Genomic DNA, 22,896 nt, shown 5'->3' with positions numbered 1-22,896 from the left:
CTTCACTGTCGAGTACGTCCACTTCGAGGGAGTTGGGGGAGTAGGCAGCTCTTCTTCGGCGAGTGCGTCTACCCCAGTCCCCGAGCCTCCACCGACCCGGCGCCTGCTACTCCAACAGCACCACGCTCTCCAGCCAGGACCTCGGCTGCGATGAGTCCTTCGCCGGCTCCACCATAGCCGGCACCGCCACGCACTCCAGCATCGACAGGCACCTCTCCGGGCACGTCTACTCCAACACCAGCTCGTGTCGAGCACAGCCCGGTTGAGCTCGCTACTCCGCTCTCTCACGACGAGGAGCGCATCGACGCGTACCACGACGGCGAGCCGTTGCGGTACCGTACGGTGGAGAATCTTCTCGGCGACCAGCCAGTGCCGGGACCGGTGCCTCACGACCTGGAGGCGCAGTTGCATCTTGCGTGTGACGACGGCGAGCCTCGGTCATTTGCAGAGGCCGAGTGACACGCGGCATGGCGCGCCGCGATGCAGTTGGAGATGGATGCGGTCGAGAAGAACCGCACCTGGGAGCTTGCTGACCTTCCTCGTGGTCACCGCGCAATCACCCTTAAGTGGGTGTACAAGCTGAAGAGGGATGAAGCCGGCGCCATCGTCAAGCACAAGGCTCGCTTGGTGGCACGAGGTTTCGTGCAGCAGGAGGGGGTCGACTTCAACGACGCCTTTGCTCCCGTGGCACGGATGGAGTCCGTGCGACTCCTTGCGCTAGCTGCCCAAGAGGGCTGGCGTGTTCATCACATGGACGTCAAGTCGGCGTTCCTTAACGGCGACCTGAAGGAGGAGGTCTACGTGCACCAGCCGCCGGGATTTGCGATCCCCGGCAAGGAGGGCAAGGTGCTCTGCCTGCGTAAGGCCCTCTATGGCTTGCGGTAGGCACCGAGGGCGTGGAATGCCAAGTTGGATTCCACGCTAAAGGGAATGGGCTTCGAGCAAAGCCCGCACGAGGCGGCCATCTACCGACGGGGCAGTGGAGGAAATGCTCTGCTGGTGGGTGTCTACGTCGACGACTTGGTGATCACCGGCACCAAGGATGCGGAGGTGGCGGCATTCAAGGAAGAGATGAAGGCCACCTTCCAGATGAGTGACCTAGGGCCTCTCTTCTTCTACCTGGGAATCGAGGTGCACCAGGATGACTCCGGGATCACGCTTCGACAGACCGCGTACGCTAAGCGCGTCGTTGAGCTAGCTGGGCTCACCGACTGCAACCCAGCTCTCACTCCGATGGAGGAGAGGCTGAAGCTGAGCCACGACAGCACGACAGAGGAGGTGGACGCTACGCAGTACCGGTGTCTTGTGGGCAGCCTTCGCTACCTCGCCAACACACGGCCGGACTTGGCATTCTCCGTCGGCTACGTTAGTCGGTTCATGCAGCGATCGACGACGGAGCACCAGCAGACTGTGAAGAGGATCATCCGCTACGTTGCGGGGACTCTCGATCACGGCCTCTACTACCCTAGGTGCCCTGGGGCGGCACACTTCGTCGGGTACAGCGACAGCGACCACGCCGGTGACATCGACACCAGCAAGAGCACGAGTGGGATCCTTTTCTTCCTCGGCAAGTGCCTCGATAGCTGGCAGTCGGCCAAGCAGCAGGTGGTGGCCCTGTCCAGCTGCGAGGCTGAGTAGATAGCGGCCTTCACCGCTTCGACTCAGGCGCTCTAGCTCGCTCGACTGCTCGGTGATCTCCTCGGCAGAGACACTAGAGCGGTGCAGCTCTGTGTGGACAGCAAGTCCGCTCTGGCCCTGGCAAAGAACCCCGTGTTCCATGAACGCAGCAAGCACATCTGGGTGAGGTACCACTTCATCCGAGGCTGTTTGGAGGAAGGGAGCATCAAGGCGAGCTACATCAACACCAAGGACCAGCTTGCGGACCTGCTCACCAAGCCCCTTGGGAGGATCAAGTTCCTTGAGCTCTGCTCCAGGACCGGGATGGTTCAACTTTCCCACAGGACGACGCACAAGACTTAGGGGGAGAATGATGGGATAAGTCTCATGTGTGGGCTGGTCCTTGTGGGGCTGTGCTGGTCACATGGTCCTTGGGGCTGCATGGTCTGTTTTTAGGACAGCATCTTAGACTAGAGGATATCATCTTAGAGGACAACATCTTAGCATCTACGACAGTATCTTAGACTAGCATCTTGGCATATGCTTGGCTGGCTAGCAGCCTATAAATATGTACCCCCAACCCTTCAGGTTGGCCTGGCATGTGTGTGAGAAAAAGAAAATTGCCTCAACTCCTAGTGTCATCCTCTCTCGATGAGAGTAAGAATTCAGCGACTAACAGGGGGAGTGTTGTAAAACATATGGACTTTGGAATACAGAAAGAGGAGGATGAATCCTAATCCTAGTTTGTCATGTGGGCGTTTACCAAGACATACTCCACTCACTCACATAGTGGACCCACAATACAACATGAAGGAAAAGCCTAACATGACCTGACATGAAGTCCCCACACGTCATTGGGATGTAGCATGTGGCCTACTACTCGGACTTAAACCCCAATCAACTTGGTAGCCCTCTTCAATCGTGTCTGCGGCTGCGCATTCCTTGGCCGCGCAACACACACCACACCAGCACACTTGCAACCCATCTCAGCACCCCGTCACTGCCACACAAGTGTCCCTCCTCAGCGAAATGGGTGCGCAGGAGGCGACAGTGGAGGAGGTGCTGCGCGCCGCTGTCGCGACCTCCTCGACGAAGCGCCTCCTTCACATCTTTTGCCACACCGTACCTCCTCTCATCGCGAAGAAGGCCATAGGTACTCACCACATCATCGTCTCCGCTCTCCTTTCTTGGGATCGCTCGCCCATCGCTATTTGCGCGTTTCGTTCTCCCTCCCGTGCGCCACGCTCCCTGCGCACCAACTTTTTCTAGTGAGGGTTTGGGGTTAGGGCTCTACGATCGGACGAACTTTTGGCGATGTTTGCGCGAGCTGAATCTCCTCGTGGATCGTTACGGAGTTGCGTGTTTGTTTTCATGCGTAATTCCTCTCAAATTGCAGCGGATCGAAGTTCGTTAGCTCAAAGCTCTTGTTATTTATGCACATGTGCATGTGTTGAGCAGTCCGTATGGATTTTCTGCTGAGATTAGTGTGGCTTTGTTGAGCTTCTATGACCATATATGTTTTCGATGCATACCTTCTCGATTACTCGCCTTCTCCGATCTATGGTGTATTGTAGTTGTCGATCATGCATAGGTTTGCACCAACTAGCTGTGTAGTTTCTAGTTACATTTTGTTGTATAGACTCAATCCACCTATTCTGCATGTGGGTTTTCAACATGTGAATGGAGTTTGTAGACAATGTATGATGCTTGTTTTGTCTAATTCGAGCAGTGCCTTGGAGTTAAGCTGGCGACATCTATTTATCGATTTTTCTTTCGCTTGGATGCACATACCTTGTTACTGCAGGGCTGTTCTATGGATTATTCTGTTGCATATCTTGTAGTGGTCAGTGCAAGGCTTTTTGACTCATGTTAATAACCTATTCTATCATGGTCCAACAATTTGAGATAGGCATAAGAGCTCAACAAATGTGCAATGCAACTTGAGCCTGCTGTGAGATACATGATTGCCGTGACATTAAAGCGTTAATGCTATTCTATCATGGTCCAACAATTTGGAAAAGGCATGAGAGCTCAACAAATGTGCAGTGCAACTTGAGCCTGCTGTGAGAGACATGATTGCCGTGACATTAAAGGGTTAATGCGTTATTCTGATCATATTAGGATTCATTGTGCAGACCATGTACTAACACTAGGGCTGGATTAACGAGCCAGCTCGGCTCGGCTCGTTAAGCTCGCGAGCCAAATATAAAAAACACACAAAACGTAATATATGCATTTATCTGAAGCATGAGAATAGTAATAATACAAAAGTAACACATACATAAGCCTTAAATCAAACAAACAAATTAATATTTACTGATATATTGACAAGTATAACAATATACTATAGCATTGCACCATACATCCATGGTCCATACTCCATACTACACATAGTGCATCTATAATCCATTATTGATTATCCATGCATCATTAAAAATAAAATGATGGAGTCATAATAATCCCAATCCAAAGTTTACATGGTCTCTAGATCTAGGCATCGACCAATTGTAAAGTATAAGACATGAAGTAATACAAAATTAATATAAGTTCAAGGCCAATAATGTTGGCTCGTTGGGCTCGTGAGCTGGCTCGTTAACTTCACGAGCTGAGATGCTGGCTCAGCTTGTTGAAAAGTATAAACGAGCCGAGCCACTAATGAGCCGAGTCGAGCGAGCTACCGAGCCCTAACTAACACCAATGCTAATGATGCTGCAACTAGATTTCTTGTGATCTTGTTGTATGCTTAAGCTATGCTTCAATATGATTTCAGTCGATTATTTATCTGGCTAGGTGCTGTGGTTGTTACTACCACGTAGTTCTAGAGCTTAGTTGTGTCTGTGGACAATTGCCAATATTTAGCATACACCAATTTATAGCATGTGTGTGCTGTGAATTGTGATCTCTCTCTCTCTCTCAAGTATGAACCTTTGTCCCTCTGCAGATTCATTTTCCATGTGAATGTACATACTTGTGCTGCTCATTTATTCGATACTTAGTCATTATGAAACCATTTTTCTTAAATTATTTTGTTTTACATGCAGAATCACTGTCAGATACTGCATTGTTAGTCGATCTCATTTTCCAGACATTGCCAATATATGACGACCGGGCATCACGAAAAGCAGTCGATGATATGGTTATTCAGGCTCTTGGTGAACCCACCTTCATGAAGCCCTTTGCTGCGGTACTTGTACAATCTATGGAAAAGAATCTAAAGGTTACAAACCCCCTTACAAGCTTCAAGCTTCTCAGATGGTCACACTATCTTCTGAAATGGAGTCAATTTGCCACACTTTCAAAAGGTGCTTTTACCAGACTGGCCAATGCACAAGCAGTCTTATGTCAAGTCCTTATGGACGGGTCTTTCCGTCGGCGCCGGACTTGCAAACAGTTATTCATTCGTCTTTTCTCTGAGGTAATTATTAGCAATAGTAAATAAATTTAGATTGTCACAATTGTCTCCTGCCCATATCTTATCTAGTTCCATTTTCCAGCCTAGTGGAATATATAAGATGTACATAGAGGAGCTCAGAGATTTAAGAATTTCCATGAGAGATTCTCCTGCATTTTTGAATCTAATACTGGATTTTACCATTACCTCTCCATCATTATCCACTGAGTACAAGGTAAACCTTCAACCCTCATATTTGATCTGCATTTTCTGCTGTTAGTAGTCAAGCAATTATGTATTCATCAAATGTTTGACCTAACTTATTGAAGCCTTTTGCGGATTCCCTCGCGTATTTGACGATATGTGCTATCGTTTTCAGTCAGTGTTCCTGGATTTGTATGTCAAAACCATCTTGAGTTCAAAAGACCGGCCACCGAAAGCAGCCACTGAAGCTTTTAAGCCTCTTTTCTTGGAGATTGGGCATGAGGATTTTAAGAACACTGTTATACCATCATGCATAAAGATGCTGAAAAGAAATCCTGAAATCGTACTACAGTCTATTGGATATCTTCTTAAGACAGTCCGTTTAGACCTAAGCAAGTATTCCATCGAGTTTATGCCAGTTGTTCTGCATCAGGCTCGACATTCAGATGAAGAGAGGAGGATTAATGCTTTGAGTATTATAGGAACACTAAGTGAGAAGTCAAGTGATCCAGATGCTCTACCTTCCATGGTCAATGCTATCAAAGCTGTTTTAGGAGGTATTACATGTGTATTTTATTTTCTAATATCTATTGACCTATCATGTTCAGTGGTGTTAGCGCTTAACTCATTTTTAATGCAGTATTACAGTTTGCAATTTTGTGCTGTAATTCATATATCTCTTGACAAACTTGGTTTGGGCAGGTTCAGAAGGGAAACTATCACTTCCATACCAGAGAATTGGAATGATAAATGCTTTAGAGAAGCTATCAAGATCTCCTCCAAAGCAAATAGGCAGACTTGCCCCCTCAGTATCAAGTTTCCTTCTAACGTGTTACAAGGATGATGGTAAAGTTCAACAGTACCATTTTATGCTTCATAGCCTCATCTAATGACATCGATTCATAGTTTTTCTATCCTATGACAGGTATCGAGGAGGTGAAATTGGCGATTCTATCAGCAATAGGGTCTTGGGCTTTGGTATCAGCTGAAGCTGTCCAACCAGATGTTGTTTCATTTATTGCTGCAGGCTTGAAAGAGAAAGACACTTTAAGGAAGGCACATCTGAAATTTTTACGAGTTATATGCAAAAACTCTGATTCTTTAACAAAGGCAAGGGAGTTACTTCCAGTTTTGTATACATAAAGAACCATCATTCTGTTTACTTCATTTTTTTTTATTTTTTCAACTAGACCCTGGGGAAAGACCGCCCCAATGACATTTATTTTAAGAAGAGACTAAACCAATTCTGGGTCTAGACAAGGTCCCGAAGTCTGCTCGCCCAGGCGGTGCACCCCCGTGGACAGGTTTCACAGTGAGGGACCTTTTTTTTTTTAAAATGAAGCACCGACGGGAACACCACCAGGGCTCAAACCCTGGTGGGGGGCATCCAACTTGACCAAACTACCACCTCCCCCGTGGACAGGTTTCACAGTGAGGGACCTTTTTTTTTTAAATGAAGCACCAACGGGAACACCACCAGGGCTCAAACCCTGGTGGGGGGCATCCAACTTGACCAAACTACCACCTAGTAGCTGCGTCTGCTTTTATTATCATTATTATGTTTTTTCTTTGCTTAAGGAAGAGTGGTTCCATGGCAGAAAAAATGCAGATACTAAACATTGGCTCATATTAACTATTGATAAAACTGGTATGCTCCAGGTTGCTTCTTTATTGGATCATTTGATTCAGTTGTCAAAAACTGGCTTCAGCAAGGCAACACAGCGGTTGGATGGAATCTATGCACTCTTTGCAGTATCCAGGCTTGCTGCTGTTGATACAAAAGCAGGTTTTCTACAATTTCTTCTTGTATCCAAGTGCCTTTTTTTTTTGTATACTTGCCAGCACATTTTGCCTTAAATATGATTTGATGAATATGCAGATGGTGCCATTCTGAAGGAGAAACTGTGGACATTGATTGCTCAAAATGAACCCTCGTTGATCTCTCTACAGTTGGTAATTCTGTTGTTCTGAATTTCCACCAAGAATAATTTGTTATCCTGCAAAATGACACGAGAAGTGGATGTACTTCAGCATCTCACGGAACTTTTTATTTATTATTTAGAACCTGATGAGCTACTACATTATGGAATCTGCATTTATGTAAAATGTGTTTGGAAGTGATTAGTGGTTTCAAAAACTCTAAGGGCGTAGTGTAATCATTGGTATTAAATCTTATGACTTTTAAGATCTTTTGATGCTACCTTGAAACTAAACCTCTTTGTATTAATGTTTTTGTAACACTGTTTTCTCCTGGCAGCTTCCCAAACTAGCAGATGATGATTGCTTAGCCGTCCTGGATCTTCTTCAATCACTGCTTGTAGAACATTTCTTCAGGTCTAGCTCTAGCTCTAGCATTCGCCTCAATAAATTGGGTTTTGTGTGTTAGACCAGTACCTTTCTTTTCTGCCCTCAACTTAATTCATATTTTGAATTGCAGGGTTCGTGAATATTTTTCGATCCAGTCATTGCTGCAGGTACATATAGTGAGCTTGAATGCTCTAAATTGTTGAATCTTGTTTTTCTTATCTGAAATTCTTTTAAAATATTGATACACACATTTAGCTTCTTACTACTGGAGAAATACTTACATGGCTGTAGCATGTATTGATTCATTGTCCTTTTGTACAGCTGCTAATATTTCTACTTTGCCATCCAAGCTGGGAAGTCAGAAAGGTAGCTTATGATGCAACCAAGAAAATCTTCTCAAGCTCCAGTGGTCTAGCCGAAGATATTCTTTTCTTATTCACAGATTGGTTGTCACTAGTTGGAGAGAGACTGTCAATATTGAAACAAGGGTATGCACCTAATTCTTTGTCTTCCTCTTGCAGTCATCTGCTTTCTGGTGTGTTGTTGCTTTTTCTTCATCTGAATCCTCTGAATTTGCATATCTTGTGTCCTGACACTTTTATTTTCAATCAGTGATATGGATAGCTCATCGGATTCACAGTTACCATTCATTCCATCTACTGAGCTCCTTGTCAAGTGCTTGTTTTTGATTGCACCTTATGCTGTTATGCATAGTCCGAGATCATATTCTCGAATTATTTTGTGCTCCCACCACCCTTGTCTTTCCAGCTCCTCAAGCCCAGCTGGTGTAAACAAGGTTTGGATCTTGCTAGCTATCTTCTACCAAATTATTTTCATGTCTGATTGATTTCATCAAATTTCAGAGGTTGCAAAGAAGGCTGAGACATGAACAGATTTTCTTTGTTGACTTAATTACTCCCAACATCTCTGTTATCTGCAAGGTAATTCTGAAATTTGGACTTATTTTCAAGGAAAAAGTCCAAATTACTCCCCTCAAGTTTGACCTATGTCTAGATAACCCCCTAAACTAATGTTTGGTTCAATTTATTTCCCCAACTATTTCAGCTTGAGTTATAATTTCTAATTTTGTAGAGGACATCATAATTTATGTTAAATAATACATCATAATTTTTTCATTATTGTTTTGATAGGTTAGTATTAGCCAGGTGTATGTGTGATTAGCTATAATTAGCACCTACTATGTATACTTGATTGTATTCCTTGTATACCCTAGCCATATTGGCTATATATATGAAGGTCACCCCCCATATTGGGTGTGAGGTGTGTCTCTACATGGTATCAGCCGATTAGATCCTATTCTCCCGGTCTTTCCCTCCCTCCACCTCGCGACTCTGTGATCGCGCAGCCACCTCCCCCCACGCGCGAGACTTCCTCTCGCCCGTCCTCCCTCTCTCCTCTCCCATGGACACCTCGGCCTCCTCCTCCTCGGCCACCAGTGCCGGCACCCTGCCCGCGACAGGCACTCCCACCATGCTTGCCATGAGCGCCGGCGCTGCTTGCCCCGATCGTGGCTCACAACTACGCCACAGTCAATGTCAAGTCCCACATCCCTTTTACGCTGGACCTTCAATCCAACTACTCCAAGTGGGCGTTCTTCTTCAAGTCGCTGTGCGGCAAGTTCGGCCCTCGCTCCATCACTTCCTCGGCATCTCCGTCACTCGCTCCGCCGACTGGCTTGTTCTTATCACAGTGACAATACGCCGTTGAGCTCCTTCAACGCGCCGGCATGGCTGAGTGTCACTCTACGACGACACCTGTTGACACTCATGCCAAGCTATCCGCCACCGCTTGACTCGTCCTGACTTGGCATACGCCGTCCAACAGGTGTGCCTCTTCATGCATGATTCGCGCGAGCCGCACCTCTCGATGATCAAGCGGATTCTACGCTACCTGAAGGGCACTCTCTCCTCCGGCCTCCACATTGGTGTCGGCCCTGTTCAGTCACTGGTCGCCTACTCCGATGCCGACTGGGCTGGCTGCCCAGATTCTCGGCGCTCCACATCCGGCTATTGTGTCTACCTCGGCGATAATCTGATTTCTTGGTCCTCCAAGCGTCAGACCACAGTCTCCCGCTCCAGTGCAGAAGCAGAGTACCGTGCTGTTGCTCATGTGGTGGCCGAGTGCTTGCTGGCTGCGCCAGCTCCTGCAGGAGCTCCATGTCTCCATTGCTTCGGCGACGGTTGTCTACTGCGACAATGTCAGCGATGTCTACATGACAACCAACTTCGTTCATCATCGTCGCACGAAGCACATTGAGATTGATATTCACTTCGTCCGTGAGAAGGTCGCCTTGGGACAAGTTCGGGTTCTTCATATGCCGTCCTCTCATCAGTTCGCAGACATCATGACCAAGGGCCTTCCTGTACAGCTATTTACTGAATTTAGGTCCAGTCTATGCGTCTGGGATCCTCCCGCTTAGACTGCGGGCGGGTATTAGGCAGGTCTATGTGTGATTAGCTATAATTAGCATCTACTATGTATACTTGATTGTATTCCTTGTATACCTAGCCATATTGGCTATATATATGAAGGTCACCCCCCATATTGGGTGTGAGGTGTGTCTCTACAGTTAGCTACATTTAATGATAGATAAACACTTGAGATGCAAAATTGTACAAAACATAATAATGAAAGATTAACAATTTTTAACATAAATATAATGTCTGCTATCATCTCGCAAAATTTGCCATTAAAACTCAACTTGTACGTGAAGAAACAAAAATGACAAATCTTGCTAAGGGATAAATTTGACCAACTTAAATAGTTGGAAGAGTATATCGAACCAAACATTAGTTTAGTGGGGTAATCTGGACATTGGCCATAATTAGAGGGATAATTTGGACTTTTCCTTTCTTTAATATATATCACGGGCTTGCTTTAAGGCAAACATATATATATTTTTTAATTTCTGTTTGTTTGCAATACTTTTGTATCCATCAGTAGATATTAGGTCATGATACCTTGTTAAGTTAATATAAAAAATGCATAGAAGTGGAACATGCTAATAAAAACATACTATGTAGTGCATTTTTATTATCACAAACTATGTGTTGTTTAGCGGCAGTGACTAGCCTTATCAAAATAGGCGCATTTCGAAATCTGCCTGGAACAAGATAGGTTAATCATGGTTGGTTTACTCTAGAGAAATTCATATAGTTTTCTCCATAGTTTTGATGGAAGTTTATTATGGTCTTGGCCTCTTCTCACTTGGGCCACATTCTCAAAGTTAGCATTCACATAACTTAAGATGGCAATTTCTTGTTTCTTGCAAACATGAAACAAGTGAAAATTGTAAAAAAAAAAAGGGTCCAAAATACATTTGTCTGGGGAAATTGGCTAGTTCTGGTGGTCCATCATCAATTCTAGACCTGCCTGATTTTGAGGTTGCAGTTTTTGAAATTCCTTTTCGTCTGATGGCGTGGCCTCCTGACATGTCAGCTGAGAAAAGGCGAACCACGCCCATGCCTTTATCATGCCTAGTTGACTGCGTGCTCCATGAATCTATTTTGAATGCTACTATACATTGCTTTTTATGGAAATCCTGTTCTAACACATTCTTTATTTGTGCCACCTTTTAGTATTATTGTTGCATACCATCCAAGTCAATAACCAGTAGATTTGTTGTTCAGGAATTACTTTCACAGGACGGTCTATCTAGTTCCAACAAGCAAGTACAGAGTGCAGCATTATGTTCGCTATCGACGCTTATGAGAATTACTCCTAACGACACATTTCTAGAGTTTGAGAAGGTTATCTTATCACTTAGTTATCCCAAATGGAGCTTCTAATATCTTTCCCTGACATTTTATTCATCTTTTTATTTTAACAGCACTTCATAGGACTCCAGGAGTGCACCTTGCATGATTCCTTCTCTGAGAGTGATATTAAGGTGGCCTTTGAGGACTTCTTGATGAAATTTGGTCTGAAATAAATAAATAAAATTCTTAGAAGTCTTTTTGTTAGGCTATTGCCATAAATTTAGGTCATAACTGGTCCAAATTATTCAACTCTATTTTTTTTTTTTTTTTTTTTGCAAACTCAAACTCTACTTGCTGGTATACATTAACGGTATAGTTTTATTGCTGTTTTTTTTGCTCCATGCATGAAAGTTCTTTTTTTTGTTCTGCTCTCACAAAGATGGTTTGTGTTGCTTCTTTTGTTCCACAAACTTTCCCACCATATGATGCAGACAATGTCCATACCAATCTTCTATTTTTTCTCTAATATGGCGTACCAATTTTCTCACAATGCATAATTTATGCATTAGAATATTTTGAGATACTGGTTGTACTAAGTTCTTGGATTCCATGATATTGGGAGTAGCCTAAATGCTGACATACAGACAAGGTTTGTAGTTTTTATGCGAGGTCGTTAGCTTCTGTGTGATTGAGGTCTACTATCTTTTGCTTTTGTGCCTTTTATCACTAGCCGCATAATTTCCTAGAGTTCTTTTTGAGCATAGAGTCTTACAAATTCTTCTACATCAAATGTAGATATTCTATACTCCAGAGGGGCAGTTGTCAACTGAGCAAGGAGTTTACATTGCTGAGGCTGTTGCTTCCAAAAATACAAAACTTGCAAAGGGGCGTTTCCGTGCATATGATGATCAAGATGCAGTAATGTTTTGTTCTTGCAAGTTATTTTTTTAAAAATTATTTTGATTGTAGTTTGTGATGAAACATGTAGCTTCTGAGTCTTTGCCAGAAAAATCTACCAAATGTGCAATCTAGTATTATTATTAGATAGCCATGTGAATATGGCTTTATCCTATTGTATATATCAATTTTTTTTTGTTGCTATAATTTGTAGGAGACAGCTCGGTCTGTTGTCCCTGCAAAGAATGAGAAGAAAGAATCCTCAGGCACTGGCAAGCGAGAAACTGGGAAATCTACAAAAAAGACTGGTACTTCAGTCTCTTAGCCCTGACACAACATATGCATAGTGTGTTACTGGGTGAAAACTTATGCACAAAATTTTCCAGCTCCTATAGACAAGGCTAAGACTGCTAAAGAGGAGGCTAGAGAGTTGCTCTTGAAGGAGGAAGCATCTGTACGTATGAAGGTTGGGCAAGTGCAGAAGAATCTCTCCTTAATGTTGGATGCTCTTGGCAAGTTGGCTATTGCTAATCCTATATTTACTCATGGTCAACTGCCATCTCTGGTCAGCAATCTTTTCCTTCCCTTTGTAGCTTCTTTCTATTTTCACCGTTACTAGGCAGCGAGCCCATAGATCGTGCTTGTCAGAACCTCACAACATTGAAGGTTGCTAGATAGAGGGAGCAATATGCCCTTCTAGGAGTAATATTGAACACTGTGGGCATACCTTGTTTACTGAAGATCGAATTTCGAACCTACAAAGCTACCCAAAAATTGAATAATTGATAGGATGTAAATTGAACAAAAAGTGACTTTTTTGTTTGTGTCTGCACCGTAGTTTACAATTTTTTGTTATTTTGGAAATGTTTATATCATATGCTTATGATTTGCGTCTTAATAGACGCATGGATATGTTATTTTGTTTTCACACCAGTACTTTTTACGAACAGTCAAATCATGATAACCAAGTATGTAATAATTCACCCTCATATATTCAGTCAAAAAACAGTGAAATTTGTATTTGGTTATCTGTGTGTGATAGAGCATATCTTGAAGAAATCTTTTAGGTTCTTATATCCTTTTATCATCATTTTTTGGCACGTGACATGATTATTAATTGTGATGCGCGTTCTACATTTGTATTTATCACTATCTGTTGTGGCTCAGAATTTGATGGTGTGCCATGCAGGTAAATTATGTTGAACCTTTGCTAAGTTCTGCAATAGTAAGCGATGCTGCATTTTGTACAATGTTGAGGCTAGCTCGTTGCACTAGCCCCTCCTCTTTGCAATTGGGCGCCCGAGATTGCTGCTGCGATTCGTGTGATATCTGTTGGTGATTTTGAAATGGTTTTGGATCTTACACCTGTGATAATGGAAGATGATAGCAAGAAGAAGCCATCATCTGGCCTCTTTGAACAAATAGTAAATGGGCTGACTATTGCGTGCAAAGCGGGTCCTCTTCCAGCAGATTCATTTACTTTTGTCTTTCCGGTATGTCGTCCACTGTCTTTAGTCCAACCACAGATTCACTTCTATTTCTCTTTCCCTTTCAACATTTACTTTTCCCTGTTTTTGTCCTTTTGTTTATTTATGTCGCTACCTTTTGGTTCAGATCATGGAAAGGATCCTTCTATCTTCAAAAAAGACATGTCTTCATGATGATGTGCTTCACATACTATCTATGCATATGGATCCAATACTACCACTTCCTCGACCTAGGATGTTATCAGTTAAAAAATCTTAGTTCTTTCAGACTTAATGATGTTCCTTGTTTTATTCTCAGACTCCTAGAATTTACTATCTTAATTTTTCTGTGCCTAGGTTCTTTATCATGTGCTAGGCACTGTTCCTGCCTATCATCCTTCGGTTGGGCCTATGCTGAATGAGCTATGCTTAGGTCTAAGAAGCCATGAGTTAGCACAGGTTGTTATTTTGTAGTCTGTTCTTCAGCTTATTTTGTCCTATTTTCATCTAGTGCTATGTATTCTTACCTCTTCCTTTTTTCAGACTCTTGTTGGAGTATATGCAAAAGAAGTGCATGTTAGGCTTGCCTGCTTAACTGCTATAAAATGTGTTCCTGTGCACTCTGTGCAACGAGATTTGCAGGTGTCAACAAGCCTCTGGATTGCTGCTCATGATCCGGAGAAGGTTTGTAACATCCCTGTGAACTTGACTTGGAACTCCTCTATTAATTTTTTTTACGTTAGTGAAATATGTCGAACTTTTTTCTTTCTAGAGCAAGAAATGATATTTATTTTCTTGCTCTTTGGCTCATGTACCTTCTCTAGGTGGTTGCTGAATTAGCAGAGGAGTTATGGGACCGCTTTGGTTTTGATGTCATCACTGATTACTCTGGTATTTTCGATGCACTTTCCCATAAAAATTATAATGTTCGTGCTGCATCTGCTGAGGCTCTGGCTGCGTCATTGGATGAAAATCAAGACAAAATGCAAGTAAGTAGCCTACAATGCAAATTTCCTGTTCTGTATTTGCACCCCTTCCGATACTATATAGATGCTCAAGGATTTTGCAAGACTGAGCATGCAAGGCACATTTAAAGACTGCATTAGTTTAGTTATTACTATTGGGATGGGATGTTGTTTTACTCTACGTAAGGACATTTGAACTGGACATGGACCACTGAACTAAGATGGCATATAGGGACAAAGAGGTAATAGTACATCACAAAATCATAGAATGACATCCATTGAAAGGCTGGAAGATATAATGCCGTGTATTTGGGTACAGTCTTGTGTTTCTACTGTATCTTTAATTTCACATTCGAATCAAACTTGAATAGAACCACCTTGATCAGAGAATGTCTTGCCAACTTGGAGTAATTTTTTTTTATTGCGGGTGTCATATTATTTCAGGATGCACTTTCTACCCTTTTCTCTCTGTACGTTCGTGATCTTGGCCCTGGTGTTGAATTTGGAGATGCACACTGGCTTGGAAGACAGGGTATTGCATTAGCACTCCACTCTATCGCTGATGTTTTGGCCTCTAAAGATCTTCCTGTTGTCATGACATTTCTCATCTCACGTGCCCTGGTAAGTAGTTTGCTTTGTTTCTGTGGATCTTAACATTGCAGTGCCACTTACATTTAACTTTTAATGCTTCTCATGGTGAACTAGCAGGCTGATCCAAATGTCGATGTTCGTGGTAGAATGATTAATGCTGGCATCCTTATTATTGACAAGCATGGAAAGGAAAATGTTCCTTTGCTATTTCCTATTTTTGAGAGCTACTTGAATAAAAGGGCAAGTACTACTTTCCTATTAATAATTGTACTAATATAATTCAATATACTATGTTCCTATTAATAACTTTACTAACATATAACAGGCATCAGACGAGGAAACATATGATCTCGTGAGGGAAGGTGTTGTTATTTTCACTGGTGCTCTGGCCAAACATCTATCAAAGGTGTAGATGGATACTGAACTATCTTTTATTTACAAGATACATTCACAGTGCTAAATATAGCATTTGTAACAGGATGATCCCAAAGTTCACAGTGTTATTGAGAAGTTGTTAGATGTCCTTAACACCCCATCAGAGGCAGTTCAACGTGCTGTCTCAGATTGTTTGTCCCCACTTATGGTATCCAAACAGGTGCGTTTTGTTTTGTATCATTGGATTTTGGGTTTGCATTGATGACTTTGTATCCATTTGTTACCCAATTTTTTAATGCTTTCCTTTTTCCGATTTATTTGATTAAAATGATCTATTCTCTATATAACCAGGAAGAGGGTCAAGCTCTTGTTTCTATGCTCTTGGATCGGATGATGAAATGTGAAAAGTATGGTGAGCGACGTGGTGCAGCCTTTGGCCTTGCTGGTGTGGTTAAAGGATTTGGAATTTCTTCCTTGAAAAAATATGGCATTGCTGCAACATTGCAGCAAAATTTGGAAGACAGGTTGTCTACTTTGTTACCTTATCCACTAGTGCTATATATAGGGACTTTGTAAATAAAATTAGTATGCATTCTCCTGTCATAATTTTTCACTAAATTATGTGCTGCAGCCTTTGTATTCAATTTTCATGTCTTGTTATTCTCTAGGCATTTGAATACAATTTATCTAGAGTATTGAATGGGAATTTTCTGATTGCCAAACATCATAGTGCTGAATTTTCCCATTTGTGTGCAGAATGTCTGCAAAATCTCGTGAAGGAGCTTTACTTGGATTTGAGTGCCTGTGTGAGAAGCTCGGCAAACTATTTGAGCCGTAAGTGAGGCACCTCTTCACTTAAAACTGTTGCTCTGATTCCACGTGATTCATTATGTTTGCTTTCTTGTAGGTATGTCATTCAAATGCTTCCGTTCCTACTTGTGTCTTTCTCTGATCAAGTCCTAGCAGTGCGCGAAGCTGCTGAGTGTGCTGCTCGGGCAATGATGTCTCAGCTCACTGGTCCTGGTGTGAAGCTTGTCCTTCCTTCACTTCTTAAGGTACAAATCGTAACATTTATTGTATCCAAATGTTCTGGGGAGTACAAGTGGCCAGTTTATCTGGTTATATATTGAAATCTGACAACCTCTTAACTTTCGCTGAATATTTAGGCCATTGGCACCAGAAACTACTAGTTTGTTTCCATTAACTTGAAAGAGCAGAGCATCTTGAGGTCCATCTATTGCATTTTTTAAAAAAAAAAACCCTACACATTCTGGAAATTTGTTGACTTATTTTCATTTGTACTGTCCGTACCTTTATGTTGTTTAAATGAAGATAAAATAGGTATTCAGATACTTTACACAATATTATGCTAGTCACATTGACTTTCAAAAAGTGACATACAGTGAATTTATTTAGCTTGTCTGATACATTCGAAGTTTTCCTTGAAGCACATATTTGGATGAAGATCATTAACACGGTTTTCCCAGGGTCTAGAAGATAAAGCATGGCGTACTAAGCAAAGCAGCGTTCAACTTCTTGGTGCCATGGCATATTGCGCTCCTCAGCAGCTATCTCAGTGTCTTCCAAAGATTGTTCCAAAGTTAACTGAGGTATATGACACAATTTCTGTTTGAGCTTATAAGCTTCTTATATATCCTAACCTAACATCAAGTTTTATGAAATATGCAATATCTTTGCCAGGTACTAACAGACACACATCCTAAAGTCCAAGCGGCTGGACAGACAGCTCTCCAGGAGGTAATGTTTACTTGTTTACCATGGCAATTGTATGTTATTATTCCTTGTCTCTAATGGACTGTGCTTTGTTTTCATTTTTCAGGTCGGAAGTGTCATAAAGAATCCAGAAATATCTGCACTAGTCCCTATTCTTCTGTCAGCTCTGATGGATCCAAATGCCCACACTAAACACTCTCTTGACATCCTTCTTCAGGTAATAAGACCTAAGATAGTGTTCAGCCTAACTGTCGGCTGTCGATTGCTTGCATCACTTTGCCAATCAAGAATTCAAGATTGGTTATTATTGTTTAGGTTTACACCTTCATGTTTTTTTGGCAGACTACTTTTATTAACTCCATAGACGCACCATCGCTTGCACTGCTTGTGCCTATAGTGCATAGAGGACTGAGGGAGAGGGGTGTTGAGACTAAGAAGAAAGCTGCTCAAATAGTTGGAAACATGTCTTCTTTAGTTACAGAACCAAAGGATATGATCCCATACATTGGTTTTCTCCTACCAGAAGTTAAGAAGGTAAGTCGTCTGCCTATGCTTATTGCACCACACCTCAGAAGTCAGAAGTGGGCAACTGCTGATAGTAGTTCGTTTGTTGATTCGAGTGTGTTTTCCTCGTTCGTTATATACTGTGTTTGACTGTATCTTGCAGGTTCTTGTGGATCCTATACCTGAAGTCAGGGCAGTAGCTGCTCGAGCTCTGGGGTCTCTTATAAGTGGAATGGGTGAAGAAATCTTCCCAGATCTTGTGCCATGGTTATTAGATACTCTGAAATCAGATAATAGTAATGTTGAACGATCTGGTGCTGCGCAGGGATTGAGTGAGGTTTGTTTTTCCATTTATTTACTTGCTTTGAGTGCCTTTCTTTTGTAGTTTGACATTTCTTCCATGTTTGATTATATTCAATTTCCAGGTTTTAGCTGCTCTTAGCCAAGATTATTTTGACCATATTCTTCCTGACATCATCCGAAACTGTTCCCATCAAAAGGCTTCTGTTCGTGATGGACATCTTACACTTTTCCGGGTAAGTTCTCCCAAATTTTCCTGTGTTATGATATGACTATATTCCTGTAAAATGCAATGTGTTACTAATAACTTATAATCTATTTTATAGTATTTGCCAAGATCATTGGGTGGTGTTTTCCAGAACTATCTGCAGGCTGTTCTTCCTGCTATATTAGATGGTAAGATTTTTCAATATATATCTCTGCACTTGGCATATTGATTCTCTAATAATTTACTCTTCTCAGGGCTTGCTGATGAGAACGAATCTGTTCGGGATGCTGCGCTTTCTGCTGGTCATGTCTTTGTGGAGCATTATGCAACTACGTATGTTCTCCTCTTTGAATTAGTCACTTTTTTTTGCTGCTTATTGATATATGTTTCTTTCTTTGTTTAATAGGTCCTTGCCTCTGTTGCTTCCTGCTATCGAGGATGGGATCTTCAGTGATAATTGGCGTATCCGACAAAGTTCCGTTGAACTTCTTGGGGATCTCTTATTTAAGGTCGACATCTCATCTGTTTAGAACTGAACTCAGGTATTAGGTTCACTTTATTTGTTGCATCATCTGGTAACAATTCTATCTTTAGGTCGCTGGAACTTCTGGGAAGGCAATCCTTGAGGGTGGAAGTGATGATGAAGGTGCTAGTACAGAGGCTCAGGGGCGTGCTATTATTGAAGTACTGGGAAGGGAGAAACGCAATGAAGTTCTTGCTGCCATTTATATGGTTCGTTCTGATGTCAGCTTGACTGTCCGGCAGGTATATGCTTTATTTTAAGTCATCTTCATCCTTTTTAGATCAGTGGATCATGTTGCTTTTCTTTATGCTTTTAAAATTTGCCAGTTTGCCACTGTTTGGCATTACTGGCCCTTGTTCTAATTTTCTCTTCATCTCAGGCTGCATTACATGTCTGGAAGACAATTGTAGCAAATACTCCAAGAACTCTGAAAGAGATAATGCCAGTACTTATGGACACACTTATTTCATCTCTTGCATCATCTTCCTCAGAAAGGCGTCAGGTTTGACCTATTTCATGTGCTGTTTGATATCTGTAGGGTTTTATACCATTTTAATTTTGCTTTGTATTGACATTTTGCAGGTTGCTGGAAGATCACTTGGTGAGCTTGTAAGGAAGCTTGGTGAAAGAGTTTTGCCCTCGATTATTCCAATCCTGTCACAAGGACTCAAAGACCCAAGTGCTAGCAGAAGACAAGTAAGTTATCTTAATAAAATATGTCTGTGGAGGATATCTTCTTTTATAAAGAGGCTGTCCCCCATATCCATTAACATGAACGGAAATATAAGCACCCAGCAAATAACAGAGTTAGACTAGGAGACAGACCAGCAAACAAGACGCTAGGAGATCCAAACCTGCCCCCAAACAGCAACAAATCTGATTTGGTCGGACCCTTCCCCGGACCCTGCGCAAGCGGGAGCTTCGTGCACTGGGGCTGCCCCTAGGAAGAGGCAGAACCAGAACTTAACTAAGTAATCTATTACAACCAAGACCACCTCAGTTCAGAATTGAACATCAACAACTACAGAAGCCCAAACGTCACAAGATGCTTTATTCCAAGCAGACAAGCAAGAAACATCTGAAGTCTTGTGCCCTTCTTCATGCTCTGACGTCTAGGCTGTGTGGTTTGTGTAACTGTTATATGGGTTTCTTATAACTTTTTCTTCTTAATATAATGATGATGCACAGCTCTCCTGCGTGTTCGAGGGGAAAAAACTTCCTGCATCATGATGCTCACACCATCAATGACCACTCCTGCATCTTTCCTGAGTACATAACTGCCCAATGTTAAAAAAAACTCGACCTGCGGGGGTAAGAGAACCCCTGGGCATTGCATTAAAAAGAAGACCTTCTCATGCAAGTCGAGAAAACCCCTGAACCCCCTGTCCCACCCACATAGCGGCACCGTAGCCCATGTGAGAACAACCACGACCGGGGCTGGGCCTTAGACCTATGCTTTGGCGTGAGACAAACGAGGGGATTTTTTTAACCCCAGCCTGAAAATTCTCTCTCACAGGGAGTTGCCTAACCAACTCAGCTACAGGCCCTTTCGCAGAACTGCCCAATGTTGCATAAGAGGGCAGGCATAACATATAATCAGGAGTTTTAATGGATTTTCATCCAAAGTAACTTTAGTCCATGTTTTACATATAAGTATATAACCCAGAAAATCGCTGCCACGTGCCACCCCAAATGTGTGAACTTTGGTCCCATTAGGCAGCCATTTCTTGAACCAGTCCCAGCACATTTGCGGCACCAGAAATGTGTAAATGTAGAGGATAACTAGAATTTGCAACTGCATTGACCTGCTCATGATCACTACTCACTACAGAAGATGCCTGAAAGAGCCCAATATTATTTAAGTATTTAACCATTTTTCTCAACAACATAGTAGCATTCTATGTATACTTCTGAATAGAATGTGGTGTGTTTTTTTAGTGGAATGTATATGCACAAAAGTATTTTTAAAATTATTAGTAACTTAAAAATCAATCCATGTGCCCAAACCTTGACCTAGGCTATTGATTACCTTTTTTCTATTGGAACTAATGCACAGTTTACTCTTTATATCACTTATTGTTGTCTCTTCTTGGTTTCATGTCTAGCCTATTTGGGCTTGCTGGATCAGTCTGTTCTGAATGCCCCAGGAATAGTTCCACTGATGTTTACAAGCATTTTTTTAAGTAGATATTGACTTGAAAAATATTCATATCGTTTCCTGTAAAAATTTGCGGTTGGATTTGCGGTCATACAAGAAGGGATCGAGTTCGGAACGATGATATACGTGATAGATTAGGGGTAGCACCAATTGAAGAAAAGCTTGTCCAACACCGGTTGAGATGGTTTGGACATGTCCAACGGAGACCTCCTAGAGGCACTGGTGCGTAGTGGAATCCTAAGCTAGGATAGTAACGTGAAGAGAGGCAGAGGAAGACCGAAGTTGACTTGGGTAGAGGCAATAAAAGGTGACTTGAAAGGATGGAATATACCCAAAGACTTAGCCTTAGATAGGAGTACTTGGAAAACAGCTATTCACGTGCCTGAACCTTGATTGCTTCTGCTGGGTTTCAACTCTAGCCTACCCCAACTTGTTTGGGACTTAAAGGCTTTGTTGTTGTTGTTGTTGTGTTGTTGTTTCCTGTAAAAATTTCTGCTCGTCCGAACCTTTTGTGTTTTGGTTTATTTATTTTGAGCTGAACATTTATTTGTTCAATATGGAATCATTGAAATGGTCAACATACTTTAATACTCTTTCTTTTCAGGGAGTTTGCATTGGTTTGAGTGAGGTTATGGGCAGTGCGGGAAAACACCAGCTATTAAGTTTTATGGATGAACTTATTCCTACCATTCGTACTGCTCTATGTGACAGGTATGCTTTCTTGCTGTTCCTTTTTGTCGTTTTTATCAGATGTTCTCATCTATCCATATCTATCATAACAGCACCCAAGAGGTCCGTGAATCTGCTGGGCTAGCGTTTAGTACTCTGTACAAGGTATTTGAACTCAAACCTATTCTGAATTTCTGATATTACGGATGATTTGCCTTTTTTTTTCTTTTTAACCTATTCACCTTATATAGAGTGCTGGACTGCAAGCCATTGATGAGATTGTCCCCACATTGCTACGGGCTTTGGAAGATGACTATACATCTGCAACAGCCCTTGATGGTCTAAAGCAGATTTTAAGGTTTTCTTTTATTCTCTTTTGTGGTTCTCATTAATTTGGTGAGATCAGATGTCTGGCTTATAGTCTACAACTCACAAATATTGACCTTTTGGTGTGATTCGACAGTGTCAGAACAGCAGCTGTTTTGCCCCATATATTGCCCAAATTAGTCCAGCCCCCCCTCTCGTGAGTTGTCTACTGATGTTATATATTTTTTATTTACATTCGGATAGCACTGTTTTATTGACAAATTGCTTTATTGGTTCAGTTCATTCAATGCACATGCATTAGGTGCTCTAGCAGAGGTTGCTGGGCCAGGTTTGAATTCACATATCGGAACTGTTCTCCCAGCATTGATTCTTGCTATGGATGATGAAGATGTGGTGAGATGCATGCTAAACAGAAACATTTTTGCATTCTAAACACCAGCATTTTCTATCTAGGCATCTTACTAATACCTGTAGATTCTGTTGTTCCTACATTTTCTCTCTCTCTCATCTGTAGGATGTACAAAACTCAGCCAGGAAAGCTGCCGAAACTGTTCTGTTGGTTATTGATGAGGAAGGAGTGCAAACTTTGATACCTGAGCTTCTAAGAGGAATCAGTGACAGTCAGGTTGTTTAGCATGAGATTTTTTTAAGAAAATTTAGGAATTTGAATAATATTGGGCCTTTGCTTTTACCCTTTTTTGTTCGTTTCTTAACGTATTATTTGTGTGCAGGCATCAATGAGGCGGGGTTCAGCCTATCTAATTGGTTTCCTCTTTAAAAACACTAAATTATATTTGGCTGATGAGGCTTCTGATATGATGTCAACCCTAATAATTTTGTTGAGTGATACAGACAAGGCTACTGTATCAGTGAGTATTGCTTTCCCTGCAGTATGGTTCCACTTCTCTAGTTCTGAGACTTAATCAACTTACATGATGATG

General features: G+C 42.1%; 1 protein-coding gene across 1 annotated transcript in view; it reads left to right on the top strand.

The window, feature by feature from the left end:
• Positions 1 to 22,896, top strand: part of LOC136492757 (protein ILITYHIA-like) — a 35,801-nt gene that overhangs the window by 8,979 nt on the left and 3,926 nt on the right. Inside the window, 49 exon segments of the mRNA XM_066488765.1 lie at positions 4,659 to 5,032; positions 5,112 to 5,243; positions 5,388 to 5,769; positions 5,915 to 6,058; positions 6,138 to 6,322; positions 6,872 to 6,998; positions 7,092 to 7,165; positions 7,470 to 7,546; positions 7,650 to 7,686; positions 7,841 to 8,007; positions 8,132 to 8,315; positions 8,383 to 8,460; positions 11,170 to 11,289; positions 11,370 to 11,429; positions 12,034 to 12,156; positions 12,350 to 12,443; positions 12,522 to 12,700; positions 13,325 to 13,408; positions 13,410 to 13,628; positions 13,750 to 13,866; positions 13,959 to 14,060; positions 14,145 to 14,285; positions 14,426 to 14,590; positions 15,011 to 15,187; positions 15,275 to 15,397; positions 15,483 to 15,563; positions 15,636 to 15,752; positions 15,884 to 16,056; positions 16,289 to 16,366; positions 16,440 to 16,587; positions 17,020 to 17,142; positions 17,234 to 17,290; positions 17,373 to 17,483; positions 17,609 to 17,800; positions 17,934 to 18,107; positions 18,196 to 18,306; positions 18,397 to 18,466; positions 18,533 to 18,611; positions 18,685 to 18,787; positions 18,873 to 19,043; positions 19,181 to 19,303; positions 19,384 to 19,497; positions 21,564 to 21,670; positions 21,742 to 21,793; positions 21,880 to 21,986; positions 22,092 to 22,151; positions 22,234 to 22,348; positions 22,470 to 22,580; positions 22,687 to 22,824. Of these exon segments, the coding sequence (XP_066344862.1) occupies positions 4,659 to 5,032; positions 5,112 to 5,243; positions 5,388 to 5,769; positions 5,915 to 6,058; positions 6,138 to 6,322; positions 6,872 to 6,998; positions 7,092 to 7,165; positions 7,470 to 7,546; positions 7,650 to 7,686; positions 7,841 to 8,007; positions 8,132 to 8,315; positions 8,383 to 8,460; positions 11,170 to 11,289; positions 11,370 to 11,429; positions 12,034 to 12,156; positions 12,350 to 12,443; positions 12,522 to 12,700; positions 13,325 to 13,408; positions 13,410 to 13,628; positions 13,750 to 13,866; positions 13,959 to 14,060; positions 14,145 to 14,285; positions 14,426 to 14,590; positions 15,011 to 15,187; positions 15,275 to 15,397; positions 15,483 to 15,563; positions 15,636 to 15,752; positions 15,884 to 16,056; positions 16,289 to 16,366; positions 16,440 to 16,587; positions 17,020 to 17,142; positions 17,234 to 17,290; positions 17,373 to 17,483; positions 17,609 to 17,800; positions 17,934 to 18,107; positions 18,196 to 18,306; positions 18,397 to 18,466; positions 18,533 to 18,611; positions 18,685 to 18,787; positions 18,873 to 19,043; positions 19,181 to 19,303; positions 19,384 to 19,497; positions 21,564 to 21,670; positions 21,742 to 21,793; positions 21,880 to 21,986; positions 22,092 to 22,151; positions 22,234 to 22,348; positions 22,470 to 22,580; positions 22,687 to 22,824 (6,380 nt within the window).

The sequence above is a fragment of the Miscanthus floridulus genome, chromosome 11, assembly GCF_019320115.1.
Source record: "Miscanthus floridulus cultivar M001 chromosome 11, ASM1932011v1, whole genome shotgun sequence".
Lineage (NCBI taxonomy): Eukaryota > Viridiplantae > Streptophyta > Magnoliopsida > Poales > Poaceae > Miscanthus > Miscanthus floridulus.
This window is presented reverse-complemented; position numbering and strand designations above follow the sequence as displayed.